This window comes from Anolis carolinensis, unplaced genomic scaffold, assembly GCF_035594765.1.
Source record: "Anolis carolinensis isolate JA03-04 unplaced genomic scaffold, rAnoCar3.1.pri scaffold_8, whole genome shotgun sequence".
In the NCBI taxonomy this organism is placed as follows: domain Eukaryota; kingdom Metazoa; phylum Chordata; class Lepidosauria; order Squamata; family Dactyloidae; genus Anolis; species Anolis carolinensis.
The window spans coordinates 24,345,209-24,366,109 of NW_026943819.1; the positions used below are offsets into that span (position 1 = coordinate 24,345,209).

At 42.2% G+C, this 20,901-nt stretch overlaps 2 protein-coding genes across 4 annotated transcripts in view; one reads left to right on the forward strand and one right to left on the reverse strand.

Moving 5' to 3' along the window:
• ncapd3 (non-SMC condensin II complex subunit D3) overlaps window positions 1–8,511 on the reverse strand; it is a 29,543-nt gene extending 21,032 nt beyond the window's left edge. Inside the window, exons 1-10 of one of the 2 annotated variants that reach the window (XM_008119530.3) lie at window positions 8,220–8,511; window positions 5,895–6,049; window positions 5,074–5,236; window positions 3,881–4,053; window positions 3,562–3,732; window positions 2,436–2,497; window positions 2,153–2,240; window positions 1,387–1,520; window positions 951–1,023; window positions 304–429 (exon numbers count right to left, since the gene is read on the reverse strand). In XM_008119530.3, coding sequence (XP_008117737.2) covers window positions 304–429; window positions 951–1,023; window positions 1,387–1,520; window positions 2,153–2,240; window positions 2,436–2,497; window positions 3,562–3,732; window positions 3,881–4,053; window positions 5,074–5,236; window positions 5,895–6,049; window positions 8,220–8,274 — 1,200 coding nt within the window. In that variant the 5' untranslated portion in view covers window positions 8,275–8,511. The remainder of the gene's footprint in view (window positions 1–303; window positions 430–950; window positions 1,024–1,386; window positions 1,521–2,152; window positions 2,241–2,435; window positions 2,498–3,561; window positions 3,733–3,880; window positions 4,054–5,073; window positions 5,237–5,894; window positions 6,050–8,219) is intronic. The other variant, XM_062961344.1, reaches the window with a different exon arrangement.
• A 122-nt stretch (window positions 8,512–8,633) lies between these two features.
• Window positions 8,634–20,775, forward strand: vps26b (VPS26 retromer complex component B). 2 transcript variants are annotated; one of them, XM_062961347.1, is made up of 7 exons: window positions 8,634–9,460; window positions 10,155–10,549; window positions 12,949–13,105; window positions 14,771–14,935; window positions 15,286–15,461; window positions 15,759–15,901; window positions 16,578–20,775. In XM_062961347.1, exons 2-7 carry the CDS (start codon window positions 10,327–10,329, stop codon window positions 16,722–16,724), a joined length of 1,011 nt encoding a protein of 336 aa, XP_062817417.1. In that variant the 5' UTR covers window positions 8,634–9,460; window positions 10,155–10,326; the 3' UTR covers window positions 16,725–20,775. The 2 variants fall into 2 exon arrangements, with proteins under 2 accessions (XP_062817417.1, XP_003226680.1); XM_003226632.4 differs by having other exon boundaries at window positions 8,634–10,549.
• Window positions 20,776–20,901: the final 126 nt, after the last annotated feature.

Consider the following 20,901-nt stretch of genomic DNA (forward strand, 5'->3'; position numbering starts at 1 on the left):
TACATGAAAATATACACATATTAACAATTACAAATATTAAAATATCAGAGACAACAGTTAAAACACAATAAACAGAACATGATTTAATGGCACAGTTAAAATGAACTGGGTAGGCCTGTCGGAACAGAGAATTCTTCAGTTGTATTTTACATTCTGACAGCATTTAGCTAACAGATCTCTTCCAGCAGGTCATTCCACAGTAAGCCAAATATGATTGGAGGCTTGCTGAAGACCCATTTGCCACTTCTGGAATGACCAGAAGATTTTTGACATCTCAAATGGCTAGCAAGTACCAACCCTCACCTTGTTATTTAGTGAGAACCTATACAGCCAAGCTATGAAGTCGGCATGGTTCGCACAAGGGAGTCTGTACAGGAGTTGTGTCAAAGCCTGTGCTGCATGTGTTCGGTGTTCTGACTTATCAGGAACCTGGAAGGAAAAAAATGGCCAAAAGGAAGTGAAATTGGATTATTTGTCAGAATGTTCTCATAAGCTGGAGCAAGACAGAGGTTGTTCACTGACTGGATCCAGTTGAACTCCAATTCTAGTGATAACTCAGGAGACAACCAACTCAAACTCTGGTTCACTAAGTACAGGAAAGTGAAGACAATAGGCTGAAGATGATGTATTGAATGACAACACAGAGTTCCGCTGCATCATAACAGCGTGACAAAACATTGCGTCAGCCAGCCGATGACAGGGTTCTGACAGAAACATGCCGCAGAAAGCTCTATGTCCATTCATATATTATGGAAAGCCAATGAAACTTGGCTGAAGTTGGAAGCCATCAATTGGCAACCCACAGGCCAAGGCCTGGCTAAGGAAAATTCCCAGCGGGTTAGGAAACCCAAACGCCTGCACTTTACACAGTTATCTGTAAGAAAAAAAGCTTACTCTTAAAGGGAAAAAAGCTCTTTCGTCACTTCCAGAGTACAGTGATTGCAGCTTACCTTGATGCAAATGTGCTGCAGTAAGATTCGCAAGACAGGGAAGGCAGCTTCTTTAAGTTCCTCAGTGATAGAGCTGCACAGACCAAGAGGACCAGAAATTATTTAGCAAGAAGCCCTACAAACTTATCAGGATACAGCAGATTTTCTAAGAATGAAGCTGCTCCAAATGGACTACTAAGCTAGCCTACTCTTATTGTCTACATTGGCAGCAATAATATGGGACCTTTCCCAAAACCTATTTACCCTGAAAAGTGAGAATTAATTAAACTCCAAAAGGCTGAAGATGGAGAAGCAGGTAAACCCTTCACCCCACCGGCCATTTATAAGAACTGTTGACTATTTTCAAAAAGTTGGAGAGTAATGGAGGTTTGACACAACTCTGAAAATATGAAGCATAAAATAAAGCAAAATAAAATAAGGAATACTTCAGCTTCACCTGATAAATCGGATGGCCTGATTCCTTGCATTAATTGCCTGAGATGGGAGAACGGCTGATGCGCCACCGGATGGTTCTTTTCCTGTCGACATGAGGATGATGTTGAGAAATCGATGGAAAACATGGCGCAGGATCTAGAACAGAGTGAGTGAAACCTCCTTACTTCAGTTGCATTTAAAACTGAGGTTTTACTGCCAATGTCAAAAGAAGTCAGATAAGTGTCAATAAATTGCATTTATTAACAATTCCCTATATAGCAAACTTTAGCTGTTATACCGTACTGCTGAAGTATATAACTTGACCAAATGAAGGGCAGCAGCAGAGAAGCTTTACATTTCTTCACACAAGTTCCTTTTTGAAACACACGCTGATACGCATTAGATACACACAATCTCTTATTTAAGGAAGGGATATTCTAAACTAAAAACCACTCTGCTAGAACAGCTCAATTAAATAAAAGTATATAAGCTTCAGCTTTCCATGGTACTGCAAGGATCAAGGATCAGAATCTTCCGGACTATTTCAAAAAATGCTTCCTCTTATCGTCCTTACCATTTACCATCATGAAATCTCACAAACCAATCTAATAAATTGGTATTTAAGCTCCCTCTAGCAGCCAAACTGAAGAACTGTATTTTCACAAACATTAAAATTAATTTAAAAGGTTTGTGATCTGGGATTAGGAATAGATTGAACAAATTAATTTTGGAGGATCAGAAGACCTGCTTTTCTTTTATTTTTATCTTATCCCAAGTGTTATGTTTACCTTATCTTCCAGGCTGTGAAGTGGAGAACACAACAGGTGTAAGCCAAAGTAGGCAAGCTGTGGGATGTATTTGGCTTGGTCAATATTCCTGTTCCACATAAAATAAAATTTAACAGATTGAGGTTTCCTTTTGATTTGGCTTGAAAAAATATCAACATGTTCAAATATTCTTAACAAATTGGAATTGGGGCTGGTGGGACTGACTTTACTAGAACATTTATAAGGTATCTTCCATATGCATCCGAATTTCCTCTAAAATTCAGCAGTAAGAGAAGTCACTCACCTCCTTTCAAAAGGCTCGAACTCCAGTGAGCAAGGCTCCAAATGGGTCAAATTAACAAAGATCTAAGAGACAAACAAGCTAGTTAGGAGCCAAACTGCACAGCACAAAGAATAGCCTCTTATCCGATACCTTCTAAGCTCAGATCAGTTTCCCAGTTCAGTGGTAACCTTAGAAAGTTTTGACAAAACTGTGAGATTTCCCCTGATTGGGACTAGGATAAAGCACATTGGAAATTTGCTTAAAGTAATGACCAACCTTATCAGAGTAAGAAAAAATGCAGAACGGGTGCAAAAAAAGTCATAAAGTCCCAAATAATATTTTGCCCTGCTTATGCCTTAGCAGACTCTACTGGCACCTTTACCAAAAATGTACCTGAAGCTGGATCCAGAACAACTGCCCACAGATCCTTCCAGTGGAAGATTTAAGAAGGGCTTATTCTAACCCAGTCATTTACATTGTCGTTGTAACTATTTAAAAACAGTACCATGTAGTGGGATCGAACCAAGCCCAACTTCCTGTTTTCAGAAAGAGCCAACCAGAGACTGTTAAGAAGTTCATGGAAAAGGAGGCAAAACAAAATCCCTCTCTTCTGTTTTTGGACTGAATATGGAAATTTAGTCTAGCTGTCCGCAATAAAGAGATTGTGACCTGCCAGGGTCATCTTAGTGGCCAATATAGTCAATTTTGTCTTAGAAATATATGGCATCTAAAGGGGAAAATTTCACCACTATTTTGTGTCTATGGGAAATTTAAAGCTTTTTTTCCCTAACAAGACATAAACAAGACGTTGATACCTTAGAGGGTATTGGGGTGCATTTAGGGATAATTTGAAATACAGTATCTCTCCATCCCTTGTATAGATTGGGGGGGGGGGGAATCTGTGGTCCTCCAGATGTCTGGCTGCAGTTCACACCACTCTTAGATAGCATAGCCAGTAGTCAAGACTGGTGGGAGATTTAGTCCAACATCTGGACGGCTGCATGATTCCCACCCTAGTGTTGAATATGTATAAATCTTCCATGAAGTTAACCCTTTCTGAAAGTCCTTTCAGTGAGAGACCAAACTATAATATATGCTTCTGCTACTTTCATCTTAAGATTGCTTAACCCCCGGTGCTTCCAGTCACCTGAATGCATGTCTCCACACACTGCGGTCTCTCTTTTAGGGAGAACTTGGAAAGAAGGCGAAGAAGACTTTTCAGGAGAAGGAAGAGTGCCTCGCGAATTTGAAGCAATTCATGTGCTGAGAAGTAAACCTCTTCTTCCCCTTCTTCATCCTCTTCAAAGTTCTCTTCCATCTAAAATGAGAAGAAACAAATCAGATTTGTTGAAAGAAGGATTACTGCGCTACCATTCCCACTGAACATATGCATACTTTGGGAATTATTGTCTTTTCTCAAAAAGAAACAAAACAAAATAGGTATTACAAGGGTATGATTTTCCTACCGTAAGGTTTTCTTTTCTTCCAGATTTCCCCTTCTTTCGATTGCCTGAGGAGTTTTTATTGTGGTCTCTTTTCCGTTTCCTGGGCATGATTGATTCTTGGGGCCAGCATTTTGACAATGTCTGGAGGCATTTTTCAAACATCACTGGATGGAATACCTGATTGGCTATGCTGCCTGACCAAAAGGAAAAACAGGTGAGAGTCCATGTATTGGAAAAATAGTTTACTAGTTGACAACTAGCATCAAATGCAAACAGAAAAGAATGGTGCAGTGGAGTAAAGAGGACAGTCAAGATGATTCAAAGAACACGTGAACTGTCCTTTAAGGAAGCATTTAGCAACTTATCTTTTAAATAGGTTTAACAGAAAGAAAGCATAGATAGATTTCTAGGCACTTGTAGTTATTTTCGGAAGTTATGGCACTCAGCACAGTTCCTTGCAGATGGTTCTGAGAGAAGAAAATTGGGTTGGTTTACTTTAATGTGTACTACGTGTGGCTATAAAGAACAATTAGAAAATCCAATTAATTCCAGCTAGTTCAATGGGAAGTGCATGAATGTATAGAAGTGGATGTAGTCACACTTTGCCAGAATGTGAAGAACTTCAGTGCTAGTCACCTATTTCTGAGGAGATTTAAAGTTCTGGTTGTGACTTAGAAACCCCTTAAAATAACCTGGACTCCCATATAGGCAACCCAGTAATTTAAAAAAATAGTCCTGTCTGTTACCTTCAATTCACATCCATCTGAGAATGACTGATGATTTTAAAGCATAAGGTTAAAATATTTAAGCATATGGACACAGTATACTTAGAACCATCTATAAATTGGATTCACTGTACAAAATGATGAGATGTGAACCAGGTTCAGTAATTCCTCTTAAACAAACAAAGAAACACACAAATAAATATTTCCCCCGCTATCATTCCTTTTCTACTTGTATTTTGACTGATTAGACTGTGATACTATAAGCTGGGACTGCTGCCTTACTCAAAGCATGTACCTAATAATATTGCAATATAGTTGTATAATATAATATATTGTATGTATATATACTTGTAAACCGCCCTGAGTCCCCTTCGGGGTGAGAAGGGCGGTATATAAATGTCGCAAATAAAAAATAAATAATAAAATGTATACTTAGAATACCTCTACTAATCACAGGTGGAAAGTGTTATCCAAGCAGCTCATATTTACCTGGTATTTCAATCAGCAGAATGTACAACCTAGCAGCATGAAGGGCGCACAAACGCTGATGGAGATTGGCTTTCTTATTCTTAGCCTCTTGGACAAAATGGTGAAACACGGCAACAAGGGCATTGTGGGAGATATTGTTCTCTGCAAACAGGGACCAGATACTCTGAAAAAAGAGAAAGAAAACTGACAGAAGGAAACACAGTGCCTTTCCTGATTATGACACCAAACACTCATGTTCTGAAAGAAGTATTATAAAGTCGACAACACATATTATAAAGTCGCTTTTTGATTGATTTAAAGCATGTGTTGTCATGTCACCTATCTTTAAGAAAGGCTTTCTCCCATTAACCTGTCTATCAATGAATCTTCCTCACAGCAGAGGCATCTCAGATATGTTCCAGTAGCATCCTTGGCTCACTCGTTAGGACTGTGGGGTTTGCCATGACTCATAGAGTTCCATCAGATTCAAACTTATCTCTAATTCAACTCATTGTAAGCTTAGTCTGACTTCCATTATTGATTCCAATGGGTTTAACTTGGAAAAAAACCCCTCAATTCAGCCATCAGCTTTTAAAGTGTGTATATATTTTGTTGGGACACCCTCTATTTATTATGATTATACTGTAGTAAATGCCTGAATAAATGTTACATGCATAGTGTTTAAACCTATATCTGGTGTCTACTGAGCTCTTATTTCGGTTCTTCGAACTGGGACAATTGTTTGCTCCAGATAATTTAAAAGAACACCAGTTGCCCCAGGCAAAGACCACATTTGGAAAAACCAACAGGGAATGTGTGGAGAGCTCTGCTTTGCCTCTTACCTCAGTGGCCTCTCCGTCATCTGCAGCGAAGGGACTGAGTGTGGCACAGAGATGAGAGAAGGCCTCCAAACCATCGTCTGTGATCTGGTTCTCCAGTCTCGGATCCAAAGGATCCGTATCAGTAAATTCTAGTTCCCAAGTAGTGTCAACCCAGGCTGAAGGGAGGAAAAGGAAAATTAAAGATGATTTTCCAGACAACATGGTGTTCTCACTCACCTCAATTTAAAAAGTATGATTTATGGTGCGTGAGTGTGTGTGTGTATATATATATATCCTAAAGAAACATTTGGTTTTGCTATTATAAAAGATCTGTCAACCCATTATCTATATATATAAAAGGATAATGAAATTTCGCCAAACTACACATCCCAGAAACACTAAACTTGGCAGCACAACCCCTCATCCATGCCTCTACGTTCATACAACAAAAAGAAAAGAAAAATAAAGTCCTAATTAGAGGGAGAGCAATAATTGTTTTTATCCAATTGCTGCCAGTTTAGAGGGCTAATCTCTGCCCACTTCGTCTCCTAGCAACCAATTCAGACAAGCACAGCCAGGGTTCAGTTAGGGGACAGGCAGACTTAGGCCTCACTTAGGTCTCTTCCACAGATTATCTAATTTGCACTGGATTATATGGCAGTGTAGACTCAAGGCCCTTCCACACAGCTATATAACCCATTTATAATCTTATATTATCTGCTTTGAACTGCATTATCTTGACTCCACACTGCCATATAATCCACTTCAGTGTGCATTTTATACAGCTGTGTAGAAGGGGCCTCGTATAATCCAGTTCTAAGCAGATAATATAAGATACTTTATTTTTCATACCACCATACTTCGCCACAGCAACGCGTGGCCGGGCACAGCTAGTACATTATATTATTACTATTATTATATTTATGTATTCATACCCCGCTTTATCTTCCCCAAAGGGGAGTCAAAGTGGCTCAACATAAAAGCATCAGCATAACAATTTAAAAATATATAAATATTAAAACAGGATTAAATAAAACCAGTATTTAAAAAATTCCCAGTTAAAAACCATTAAAACACATTCAAAGTTTAAAATCACAGCACCTCTTAATTGATCTTAAACACTTTCATCTTTAAAAGCCTGTCTGAACAAAAAGATTTTAGCCTGCCACCAGGGAGGGGGCCATCCTGGCTTCCCTGTGCAGGGAGTTCCAGAGTCGAGGGGCAGCCACCGAAAAGGAAGACACGCTGTTTTGTTCCCCTCCAATGGAGCTTGAGATGGAAGTGGGAGCAAAAGAAGGGCCCAGGCAGGTTTGTATAAAGGGATGCAGTCAGCCAAACAGCCTAGGCCTGAACCATCTTGGTCACAACCAGAATTTTGAATTGTGCCCAGAAGCATACTGGCAGCCAATCGACCTACTGTAGGAGAGGGATTCCCCACTCCTGGCTGCAGCTCTTTGGACCAGCTTGAGTTTCTGAGCACTCTTCACGTAGAGCGTGTTACAGCAATCCAGACAGGATGTAACTAAGGCATGGACCATCGTGGCCAGATCTGGCTTTTCAAGGAATGGGCGCAGCTGGCGCACAAGTTTTAATTGTGCAAAGGCCCTCCCGGCCACTGCAGATACCTGGGCCTCAAGGTTCAATGCTGAGTCTAGGAGGACCCCAAACTGCGGACCTGTGTCTTCAGGGGAGTGTGACTCAATTCAGCAAAAAGCTGTCCCCGTTCCATAGCCAAATCTGAAACCACATTGAAATGAATCAGGCTTGGACAAACTTCAGCCCTCCAGGTGTTTTGGACTTCAATTCCCACAATTAGGCTGTTAGGAATTGTGGGAGTTGGAGTCTAAAACACCTGGAGGGCCGAAGTTTGCCCAAGCGTGATCTGGATAATCTGTTTCATCCAGAAATCCCTGGAGTTGGGAGGCCACCGCACGCTCCAATTCCTTGATCAGAAATGAAAGGTTTTACGATATGATATGGGCCCCCAGTGGCGCAGTGGGTTAAACTGCTGAGCTGCTGAACTTGCTACCGAAAGGTCAGCGGTTCGAATACGGGGAGCGAGGTGAGCTCCCGTTGTTAGCCCCAGCTTCTGTCAACCTAGCAGTTCGAAAACATGCAAATGTGAGTAAATCTATAGGGAAGGTAACATAACTCCATGTAGTTATGCCGGCCACATGATCCGGAGGTATCTACGGAAAACGCCGGTTCTTCGGCTTAGAAATTAAGATGAGCACCAACCCCAAGTGTTGGACACGGCTAGGCTTAGTGTCAGGGGAAAACCTTTACCTAAGCCAGGACACGACAATCCCAGTCAAAGCTCTCCTTCTCACTCACTCCTTCACTCACCTTGGCTTACAGCCCGGAGGCTCCACCGTTCCAGAGCGCCCAACAACGCCGCCATAATTGCCACAACTTCGAATCTAAACCGCCGCCACTTTCCAACCAGCCAATCCCCGTCTTTCCTCTCCTCCTGCCAATTGTCGCCTTGCCTCTCCCCGTTCGACCAATCGCCAGTTCCCGTCTCCCATCCGTTCTAACCAATCGCGGCCTCGTTTTGCAACCCGACCAATCACCGCCTCACGTCCCATCACGGTGTTTCCTCACCGCCACCCAATCGCGGCCTTCTGTCACCGTTCGGCCAATCACAGCCATTCACCGCCGCCTTGGTCGGGCTCTCTCGTCAGGGCGGAAACGAGCGCATGCGCTGTGGGAACGCTGTGGCAACGCTCCCTCCTCCCCCTTCTGCCTGCGCGGCCCGGGCGGGGCGCATGCGCAGTTGGAGTGTTCCCCGGGACGCGGCGCGAGCTCCGCAGCAGCAGCAGAAGCACCGGGCGGAAAAGGGAAAGCCGGGGCAGCTCATCGGGGCTGCAGAGGCGGCTGGCTTCCTTCTGCAAAAAAGGGCAGCGGGCTCCGGCTTTTCGTGCATTGCATCGGGCTGCGTTGCATTGGAGGCGGAGGCCTTCTTGCAGCCTCCTCTTTGCAGCCTCCTTCCCCGGCCTCCCTCCTCTCTTCTTCCCTCCCTCCTTCCAGGGAAAGCAACGCCCCCTGGAATCCCTGGATTCAGTCCCAGCCTCCAAGAGCCCCCCTCTGCCTCCTCTTTGCACTCCTCCTTTTGCATCTCCTCCTTGCCCCCTTCTGCCAGATTCCCTTTGCACGCCTCCCTTGGAGGTCAGGAGCAAGAAGAGCCTTCCATCCCCACCATCACCTCCCTGAACCCATGAAGCTCAACAGAGCACCCCGCTGTTGCTATTCTCATCATAGGCCCCAAACAGCATCCTCGGTGGGCTCTGCTTCCCCCCTCCCCATCTCCTGAATCCTTGCTGGGTCTCATTTTGCTTTGGCTCCTCATTTGCCGCATCCTTGCTCATATTGGTCCCAAATAGCATCCCCCATGGGCTTTGCTTTCCCCATTTTTTGAAGCCTTGGCTCCAGAGGTGCATCCTTGTCAAAAGTTTCCTCGGGTTGACATCTTATTGTTTTAGTAGCCATTCCCTTGCTGAACAAGCCAGTAGCCATTCCTTCGCCAAAGCAAGACAAGACCGGCATTCTGGGTCCATGAAACTCTGCTGAATCCTTAAGCGCTGCCAGTGAGTTGGGACTGTATCTCCTTATTATTATCATTGGGTTCAAGCTGCATCTCAGATGCACTTTGCTTAAACCATTTTCCGAAGCGCTGTTTGGTTTCCTCGGGGAGATAGGGCAGGATACAACTACATTATTATTATTATTCTCATTCACGCTTAGAAGGAAAGTCCTCTCTGGGTTTCTTGAAAGAAGACACAATTGGATCTTCTGTTCTGTGAAAAGCTTGGTCCAACTCCACCGAACTAGAGAACCCTAACTGAGATTTGCATTTGCATGTGGATTGAAATTACACCCTGTTTTTATTATCATTGGGTGCAAGCAGCAGCCCTGATGAGCTTTGCTTTCCCCATTTTCTGAAGCCCTGTTTGGCTTCCTTGCTTTGTCTCCTTCACGCTTAGAAGGAAAGCCCTCTAGGCATCCTGAAGGAAGACGCAATTGGATCTCCGGATCTGTGAAGAGCTTGGCCCAGCTAGAGAACCCTCATTGAGATTTGCTTGGGGATTGAAATTAGACTCTGCTTTTATTATCACTGGGTGTAGCAGCATCCCAGATGGGCTTTGTTTTCCCCATTTTCTGAAGCTCTGCTTCATCTTGCCTTGTCTCATTCAAGCCTCAGGAGGCGAGCCCTCTCTTTGCCCATGGCCCAGGATTCCTTATGAGCAAGAATAGCCATCCCCTCCTGCTTTCTCTTCCTAGTTTGGTGACCTTTCCAAAAGAAGACAAGATCATCTCTCTAGATCTGTGAAAGAGGTTGGCGCAACTCCTCCGAACTGGAGAACTCATTCCGGGGCTGTCAGTAGGTTGAGATTGTCAGGCTCTTCTGCTTTTGCTCCTTGGGGTTCGGACTCATTCTCTCCCCGTCGCCGCCATGAGCTTCTTTGGGTTCGGACAGACCGCCGACTTGGAACTGGTCCTGAGCGACGCCGAGAGCAGGCGGCGAGCAGAACACAAGACCGAAGAGGGCAAGAAGGAGAAGTACTTCCTCTTCTACGACGGAGAGACGGTTTCAGGGAGGGTCATCCTCACCCTCAAGCATCCCAACAAACGCCTGGAGCACCAAGGCATCAAGGTGGAGTTCATTGGGCAAATTGGTAAGATTGGTGGGACTTTCGATCTCTTCTGTGTGTGGTTTGGAGGTTGAACCTCCCACTGTGGCAGTAGACGGGTTGACGATCCCTACCCCGAAATTTATAATGCTCCGAAATGGTTTATGTAGGTTGCTGAGATAATGGCACCTTTGCTTTCTCGACACTCAATTAAAATTACTTTCAGACTTTTATAAGCTATATATGAAATATAAATGAGTGTCATTTGGGAGTTGGGTCGCATCTCCAAGATACTATGTACAATGATCAATTTCTCAAAACCTGAAATTCTTTTGATTCCAAGGTTTTGGTTGAGGGATACTCAGCCTGTAGGTAGATTAGTCCTGGTGCTGAATAAATGTATCAGTAGATTGTTGTAATTGCTTAATGGATCTGTGTCAAGACAGCATCTCTTCCTAAGGGAAGTCGAAAAGTCTTATAAGTAAAGCCTCCATGTATCCTATAATCATCATTGATTGTTCCAACTTGCTCCATGAATATATCTAGTTCCCTTTTACAGCCGATGGTGATTATCACTATGTCTTGTGGTGGTGAATACCATAGTTTTAAGTTCTTCAACCTTGGGCCTGTCCTTTGCATGATCATGTTGCCAGGCCATGACCAATGGTCAACGTGGTTCTCTAGGAATTGACTGTCTACATTCCAAAGAAAGTCCTTCAATTCCCTTTTTCCATCAGCAGCTTTCAGGTGACAGTGCCTAGGTGAGGTTGGGAAAAATAGCCACCAACAGGCATTCTGATGTATGAAACTGTGTTCATTCTACCTGTTATCACTGATAATACGTTCTTTCATGGACAGTATCACTTCCAAGATCTCAAACATTTTTCTATCATCTGCCATGTGATCCAGTTAATTGGAGGTACTAGCAATTGAACCTGGGATCTTCTGCATACAAAGCAGGTGCTCTACCACTGAGTTAGGGCCTTTTTTCTTTCAGCCAGAGCTTAGGCCGGTGCAAAATAATGGCAGGTCCATATTGCAATGAGCCCACATAAATGAATTAGTGTGTATCTGTGCCTTCAAGTCACCTTTTGACTTATGGCGAGGCCATGAATTTTATTGGGTTTTCCCAGTTCCGTCCTCTCAGATTAGTCTACAGCACTTGGCATTTGTTGGTGGCTTCCCTTTCAAGCACTGAGCCAGCTTTGCTTGCAAACTCAGATAGGATTTAGGTGCTTTTAGGATATTATGCAGAGTAATAACAACTTTTCAAAAAAGGTAAGGAGATGTGTGAAAGAACGATCGTGCTCTGGGAGATCTGTGTTTGGGGTGCTGAAGCCTATTTCAGAGGTGTTTTCTTATTTAGTAATAATCTCTGTATTGGTCATGATCTTTTATGGCAATCCATTCTCTTGCATTGTCCCTTTGCCTCTGGTAAGATGTGATTTTCAGCAGTTCCGTACACTTTCTGTCTAATGGTGTTCTGGATAATAATTTATTTCCTTTGGAAGTTGTCATGGAGTCTTTGTGAGAAGATACCCATGATGGACAGCGTTACAAGACAGTCACCCGCCACTGCTGATGTTTCCTTGCAAGGCCTACCTGCACCAAGTTGTTGGTTTCTTGTGTAGCACAGTTGGAGAGAATATTCTCAGTCCATTTTCTGAGTGTTGCCCCTTTTCCTGTAAGATATTTTGGCAATTAAAAGTGGACAGGCACCCCAGGTGCCTATTAATGACATTGAAAAATCATTCTAGTTAACGTTTTCCTTTGAGTCCCTTGTTGCATGTGGTCAGCTCTGATTATTCTCTGAGCAAATGTGGAAGGCATTTCTTTTGCTTTCCCCACATTGTTTTCTGTTGACCTGTTTTTCCATCTCTCTGATTAATTGAGATGAATGTTTGAAGATCTCCATTTAATTCTGGTTCATAATAGCATCTTAATGGAGTGGTTAGTTCTTAGTAGCCTGAGCGTGTTTTTGCAGATTTTGAAGGCACAAAGGCCATTGGTGGTTAAGGCACATGTTTGCAAACAGAAGGGACTCAGTGCAGTCTTTGGCACTTCCAGTTTAAAAATAAAACAGAGCAGATCAGGTTTGTTCAGATTTTGCAATTATAGTGCTATTATTCCACTTGATCCATTACTAAGCACAGAGCGTAGAAAATTCACTGTCTTGGTTTGTTGTTCCAAAATTCCTCAGATGTCAAATAAGGAGGAAGAATGACTATATATCTATCACTGATAAGAGATTACAGTACTTAAATACTTAGGTGGATATTATTTCAACCCTTAGGATGCTATTGCATAGCCCTGGCTACACTTTGCAGTCTGGATAATTGTTGCATGAAGCTGAACTCTTACCTGCAACATCCTCACAATTCAAGTGACTTTTCTTTACAGTGTTGAGTAGCAGCAATGTTTTACCAAGTGTCTTTTAATTCCAGAACTGTATTATGACCGAGGGAACCACCATGAATTTGTGTCCCTGGTGAAGGATTTGGCCCGTCCCGGTGAATTCACCCAATCACAAACCTTCGATTTCGAATTCACACATGTTGAGAAACCGTATGAGTCGTATACCGGACAGAACGTGAAGCTAAGGTGAATTCGGTTACCATCTTGAGATTTTTTTCTCAATAGGGCCTTTTGTTTGGAGTGATCAAACATATAGGTAAATGCAAAGTTGTTACATTGTCTGCTTTTCTTGATTAAAAGAGGGAAGGAAAAAGGAGTCTCATCATATCCTTCAACAATAAGATCGATTTCCAGATAATGTAGATCTGGAGAATTTTCTGAGCAACTTTTGGACAATTTTAAAATTTCAAATAATATCTGATTTTGCACGTTTGTATTTTAATGTTCCATTCAAAACAAATTCAAAGTTTTGTGAATGCATTGGAATATATATCATGAAGTAAAGAGAACAGCATATATTGTTATATTTTACAATAATTGGCTGTGGTTTTAAGAATGCTTTCAATTTTTAAGACACCTTTCTCTGGCAGGCTATACTATAGTACTCTAAGCTTCACTCACTGTGGAACGTATCCAGTCCATTTAAAGTTGAGAAAAACCTGATTCAGTACAATTGGTCGCACATTATATTTCAGTAAAGGATGGATGTCATCTTGTGCGTATAGGCAACTGACCACATTCTCGCTTGTCTCCTTGTGACTTTTTGAGAAGCAAGAGATTTTGTGGAATAGAGTCGTGCCTTGTTTAGTCCACTTCTCTTGATCATTAGAATTTGTCAATGCTTGTCAATAGAAGAGTAGATAGTGCCATCCAATATTCTGTGTTTCTAACATGAAGAGCTACAGTATGATGACTCAGGTAACTATGGATACTGTTGGTTGTATATATATATATATAGATAGATATAGGTATATTTAACTATGTATGAATGATGTGGGGAAATTTTCCACAGTAAAATGTCAGAAAAGTTTCTGTCTTGGAAATGTTCTGCTGCACATTTCAGCTCTTAAGACTAGGCAGTTTATTTCAGCCCACTGCTGAAAGCTATCTAGATTTACGGCTGCTACAAAACATTTCTTTTCCTCTTTTTATTCCATACACTAACAGTGGTATATCTCTGAAATTTATTTTGCTGACTAATTTTGAAAATTCAGCACAGTGGGTTTAATTTTTTTCCCCTTAGGGGCACCATTTTAGTATTTACAACACTTGGAATCAATGAGATCAAAACCTTTAAACCCCAAATACAATAATCTGAAACCAGAGGAATCATGCGTTTGGTCAGAGACTTTTTGGTGCATTTGGACATGAAATGTTCAATAGAGGAAAAGGGGGCAGTTGGAAAAGCTGTTAGATTTGCAGCTAGAAAAGGTGGGGAAATGGAGACATGTTATGCATTGGAGGTAGATGACTGAAATAGAATTCTGTTACAAAATGAACATACAGAAACTCTTGTAGAAGCTTTGAAAGCATCCAAGGATTATTGTAAAAGTTACCTGGGGAAAATATAAGACACTGGTGTTGTCTACATCAGGCTGATGCAAATGCAAGGATATAGAATATTGTTACTTAAGAAATACATGAATTAATTGTACCTGTATAATATCCCTGCTTCTATTTGGGAACTGCTCTTCATAAAGTGTGTAAGCAAAGAGCACAGCTTTGTGTTAAGAATGGGATCTCATGGAGCATTTTTGTATTTGGAAAACCTGATTTTAAAAGCTTCGTCCATATGAGTGCAGTCATTATTGGAGGCTCACAAGCCTGTTCCATGTCCTCCTCTTCTGGTAGGTATTTCCTCCGTGCCACGGTGAGCCGCAGGCTGAATGATGTGGTGAAAGAAATGGACATTGTTGTGCATACACTGAGCACGTACCCCGAACTCAATTCCTCCATCAAGATGGAGGTGGGGATTGAAGATTGCCTGCACATCGAGTTTGAGTACAATAAATCCAAGTAAGTGTCTTCTGGCTGAGTGAGTTGACCTTTTATTGGGAAGGATCTGAAACAGTTTGCAAAAGAGGTGATGCAGCCTATGGAATTGCCTACCCCAGGAATTCCCATGTTGTCAGTGTTTCAGACCTGCAGGAACACCTTTTTCTTCCTGAAGTTCTGTAGCTTTTTGATTTATCTTGTGTCCTCTTGATCTTTGTGTTCCTCTGCCTCAACACCATCTTCTTCCCTGGATTGTTCCACTTGCGGTGCTAACTTCTTTGTTGTTTCATTGGGTTTAAAGATTACCCTCAACTGATTTATCCTCTGGCCACTTGACTCAACTCTCTTGCTGACTTCCTGTCCTTTCCTAGGTACCATTTAAAAGATGTGATTGTTGGGAAGATCTATTTCCTCCTGGTGCGGATCAAGATCAAACACATGGAGATCGACATCATCAAGAGGGAGACCACGGGGACTGGACCCAACGTGTACCACGAGAACGATACAATAGCGAAATACGAGATTATGGACGGGGCTCCAGTAAGAGGTGAGGTGGAGGAGACTTTCCTCAGAAGATGCTTTGGGGGGGTAACAGTTGGAGTCGTTTTCATCTTGAAGGCTGCCACCTTTCTTGGGTTTCCTTCTCAAGCAGAGTGGATACTAAGCTTTACCAGTTGAAGGAAGGAGCAAGGTCAAACATGCACCCAACCACACACTCCTTTTAGGTGCATCTCTCTTTCTCTTTCACTGGAAGACAAGGAGTATCAGTGTAGACTTGTAGTAAACTAATACATCCCTGTATTCACATTTGAATCCGTGTCCTGCCTTTTGACTTCCTTTTCAGGGGAATCCATCCCCATTAGGCTCTTCTTGGCTGGCTATGAGCTGACGCCCACCATGAGGGACATCAATAAGAAGTTCTCGGTGCGCTATTACCTCAACCTGGTGCTGATTGATGAAGAAGAGCGGCGCTATTTTAAACAGCAGGTAAGGAAATATCCAGATTTACAGGTGCTCAAACCCTCATCCTGACAACCAGGGGTTGCTAAAGTGGTGCCAAGCTGTTTTAATTCTATAGTATGAACGAGCTGTGAAACAAATAAAGACCTCTCTCTTCCAGCATGTGAAATGTTAATTTAAAATTTGCATTATCTGTCACTATCTTTACATTAAGTATTTTGCTATGTGTGTTTTGGCTATGTTGTACCTCACGTCTAGACGTAACAAATAAATTGGTACTACGTATTATTATTATTGTGTTGTTGAAGGCTTTCATGGCCGGAATCACTGGGTTGCTCTAAGTTTTCTGGGCTGTAGGTCCCAACCTCTGAGGATGCCTGTCATAGATGCAGGCAAAACGTTAGGAGAGAATGTTTCTGGAACATGGCCATATAGCCTGGAAAACTCAACAGCAACCCACCATCATTATTATTAGATGGACACTGCTACTGACTGGAACTTTTGGGACTTGATGTCCAGCAATTCATAGAAGGGCCAACATTAGAGGTGAGGACTAAGTAGATTCCATAGGGTTTTGAAGTACTCATTGGAGTAAAAAATGTAGGGTTGATGGGTTGTGCGACATAGCTTTCTTTATCGCTCTCTTAATAGTGCAGGAGAGGTACATAGTGATATATGACCGAAGTCTCTTCTCTTTGGCCAGGAGGTGGTGTTATGGCGCAAAGGGGACATTGTACGGAAGAGCATGTCCCATCAGGCTGCGATTGCCTCCCAGCGTTTTGAAGGCACGTCCTCCCAGACAGAAAGCAGGCCGCCCAGCCAGCCATCAGAGAACAACGGCCGACAGTGAGAGGTTCAACCAAGGAGGAGGTTCTGGAGAAGGTCCCTCGGTCAAGCCTTGGGCCTGCAGACCAGGAAAGAGGATGCCCATCTTTCACCAGAGACTTGCAAACACACATTATCTGTTGGGTTGTGAGTGTGCGTGTGCGTGTTTTTCTTCCCTTCTTTTCCATTTCTTTATTCCTTTTCTCCTAAGGACTAGCAACTTGCAGGACAGGGAGGGAAACGGCGCATGTGACGGCAACATTCAATGTTCCATGGGGTGGGATGGAAAATCTGATGCTTGTCGAGCATGAGGGGAACTGTGGAAAAAGAGTGTTTGTGTTACAGCACCTTTTTTGTGTATTCAAAATGTAAAGAACCTTGTTGATTTGACTGTACATACAACTTTTTTTCTTAACTTCCTCCTTTCTCCCCCTCCCTCAATCCCACTTGCATCAATCAAACGTATGCATACATAGTGCTGCATATGAGGCACGTGTGGGAAAATCCCCTTCATCCGGCATCGAAGGAACACTTTTTGAAACATTAAAATGGGTAGTCACATTTTGTTGTTGGTATCCAGAAAGGGCTCTGTTCTAAAGCTTTTCAAACACAGAGATGGTAGATCTTGGGCTCCAAACATCCAGAGGGCCAAAGATTCACCAGGGAGAGGGTCACTGTGTTTCTCTCTGAGTCTGTTTGGAGTATAATTCAGAAAACAAATGGGTATCAGCGCCGCTTGCAGACAGTTAGGCAGCCTCCTGTAGAAGAGTTTAACAGAAGAGTTTGAATAAGCTAACTTTGTCTGAATTGAATGAGATGGAGACAGGCAAGTCCTAAAGAAGTATAACGGAACCTCTAAGACCTTTCTGGTTGATTGTTGCACATAGTCTGATAACTAAAATATTTTAGATTTAGAAGACACATTGGGAAGAAGCAATTCAACAATATGCCTTTTGTCAGGTTGTCCAGGATCATGGAATCATAGAATGTAGAGTTGGAAGAGACCACATGGGCCATCCAGTCCAACCCCTTGCCATGCAGGAAAAGCATCCTCCATTGAGGAAACATTACATAGGAGGGAATTGGCTTGAAATGTGACATTCCGAGCTCTATGAAAACCCACCTTCCAAAGCAGCCTCTGCAGAGAGCTCTTCCTGTCTCCTGCTGTTCCTAGGCATTTTTTGTGATTTTAGGGAGGGCAAAGTATCCCATGTCCCGCCCAGAAGGAGGTTCCATGCAATCTCTTTGTGATGCCCTCTTCTGAACTCATTCCAGTCTTGAGTAAGAAAATACAATTCTGGATTCACCAATTCATTTTTAATTTGAAAGCAGAGGAAATTGCCTTAGAGAAAGCACACCATCAAGAGTGATTCATAGCTGGTGCTTCTTATCCAGAATCTTGCTGTGTGCGAAGTCTTGGGCAGAGAGAGACTCATGATCCCTTAGTCCATTTAACATGAATTTGTAGGAATGATACCTGGGATGGTCTGAAGACCCTTTCCAGAAATGTTCCTCTTTTTTTTTGCTGAAGAATTCCACATCAGGTCAGGCAATCATAAAATATATAATTTTTTTCAGCTTTTACTGAAAGTGTACTTTGGTATGACCTGGGTCTGGGAGGCACAAATGAAATTTGGACGCTTTTGGCAAAGTGCGAAGAGAGTCCTATAAAAACTGCCTCCCAAAACCTGAAAAACCACAACATTGGAGCCAAAGCTCTAGCTGCCCTTCTAAAGAGATGGGAGCAATATATTTGCCCTTAAAATGTACAGAGTTAGGTGGATGTCTTCTTCCTCCAGCATGGGTCATTCTTTTCGTTTCCAGCCTTTGCATAGACATACGGACAATTGCCATTGCTTTTCTGCCCTTTCCCTGTTTTGTGATAAATATGCACTTTCCTTCCGTAGAGGGCCTGAAATACTGAATGTTAGTTCTGAGTTTTTGTAAATTTGCAAGCTGAGCCGACCTTCCTCCAAAAGAAACTGTTTGCATGTCATTGAACAACTAGTGAATACTTTCCTATTTTGCCTTTTGACTTCAGCACTTTGATGAATGTGTTTTTAAGCTTCTCCCAATCACCCTTCTCGTAAAGGATGGGGACTGGAATTCAAAAATTCCTTTCCCTTCAAATAAAAGGAAAGGAGGCCCACAGTTTTAATGAATCCATGGACATACATGCTTTTTTATATAGTTGTGTATTCGTTTCCTTTATGTAATAAAATAAAAGTGCAGTTTTAGATCTTAGAAGTGTAGGATTGTGCTTCTGTGGAGATTCTGAAAGGCCAGGAATACATGGCAGTGTCAGCTCTTCTGTTAAAACAGAGTCCTTATGAATGCAGTGGTGAACAGTTCATGGGTGGCACCTGCCAAAGCTTCAAAAGCAGAGTTAAATGATTTCCAGTGTCCTGTATCTTCTGCAAGACGTAGCAAAGCCAGAACACGTGCAAAAGAATTATTAAAATGTAGTTTAATTAAACAGAATGGCCTAGTTTGCAGTGTGGGTGCGATAATTCAGGTTTGCAGGGCACAGTTTGGATCACCTGGATGCCAACTTGTTTTCTTGATTTGGTACATTTGTCCTTTGAAATACAGCAGGCCATCCAGTTTTGTAGAGATACCTTAGAGACTTCCACATAAGTGGAAGAACTCCAATTTTTAAAAAGAAACACCATTAAAAAACCCCTGATAACATCTCTCTTAGGCATTTCTATGTTCTCCAGAGCATCAACTGTCACCAGGAGAATCTAGAAATACCTAGAGACTTTAATTGGTGGAATTTTAAGTTCCATCAGCCTTAGCCAGTGGTGGGAAACAATGAGAGTTAGAGTCCAAAAGCAGCTGAATGGCTACATTATTTTCACCCATTTGAAACCCTGAAGCCCCCTTTTCTCCTTCAACTGTGAGATCGGTATCCCATCCTATCTATATCATGCTTCATTCTTATTTGTGGTGACCCCAGGCCTTGTTTACAGCCGAGGTTGTCCACCAAACTGATAATCCAGGTGTCGTCAACTATTTTGGGATCCATAAAGACCTGTTTGCTCTGGATTATTAAACAAGTATGATTTTTTTTTTGAAGATCAAGCTAATGTCCATTATAGCTGGTGGTTCCTCTGAAGCAGAATGCAAACTTTGTTCACAGTTTGCAGTCATTTTTTTAGTCATTTCTTCTTCCTTTTTCATGGCTTGTATATAAGCCCCTGCCTCTAAAACCTTAACTGTATTAAAGCCACTGAGCCAGTTTAATTAGACTGCTAAGATTTTCTTATCCAATCTCTGAAAATGGACCTGAAAATAGCAAGATGTATGTTGAGATTTCATGGATTTGCAATAATGAGGAAAAAGTGCACAATGGGGGATTGGGTGTAATATTCTTGGAAATATTAAGCTTTCATTTCCCAAAAAAAACCAATGGTCCCTCATGGTTTCCAATACAGCATTTCAGTGCCATCGGTGCAAAAGGTGATGGCACAACCTGAAAGGTAAGGCTGCATGATGTTAGAAGGTTTTGGAGGACTCCCCATAGATCTAAACCTTTCTCTTCCAGAGTTTGGACAAGTTACCCTTTACCATTACGTTGGCCATGCTTTTGGGGGGTGGGCAGTTTTGGCAGATGTAATACCAAAAGGTAACTTTCCCAAGCTCTGCTCTCTTTTCCCATTCCAAATAGAAGCTGAGTGACTTGTCCAAAGTTGCAAGCATCAAGACTATGGAAAATACTGCATCACTCTTGCATAATTTATATGGCTTTGCATAGAATGTGCTTTTCCTGCCCATTGTGCGCTACATTTCCAACTTGCATCTGGTCATTCCTGGAAAAAGCCATGTTTCAATTGAATCTCCAACCTGAGACTGAATGGAAAAGGCTGTCAGAAAGGATCATAGTGTGGGAGGGATATGTGCAGGAAGGAGCCTATAGGTACTAAATCAAGCAGTGTAACTTGTAAATTAAAAGCCTCTGCATTGTTTACATGTTTCTTAATTCATTGTCTTTTAAATGGTTGTATTTTTAAATGATGACTTTTTTTTGTTTTTGTCTCCAATTAAAAAAAGGGCCGCTCTAGGCTTTCAAAGGACCAGTGTTGGCATGTTTTTCTATCAATGGCATCCTATTAGTAGCCTATGCAGATGTAAGCTAGTCTTTGGGATCAAGAAGGAGGTGCCCCTATTCCCTCCATACCAAGCAGAGTCCCCACTGTATT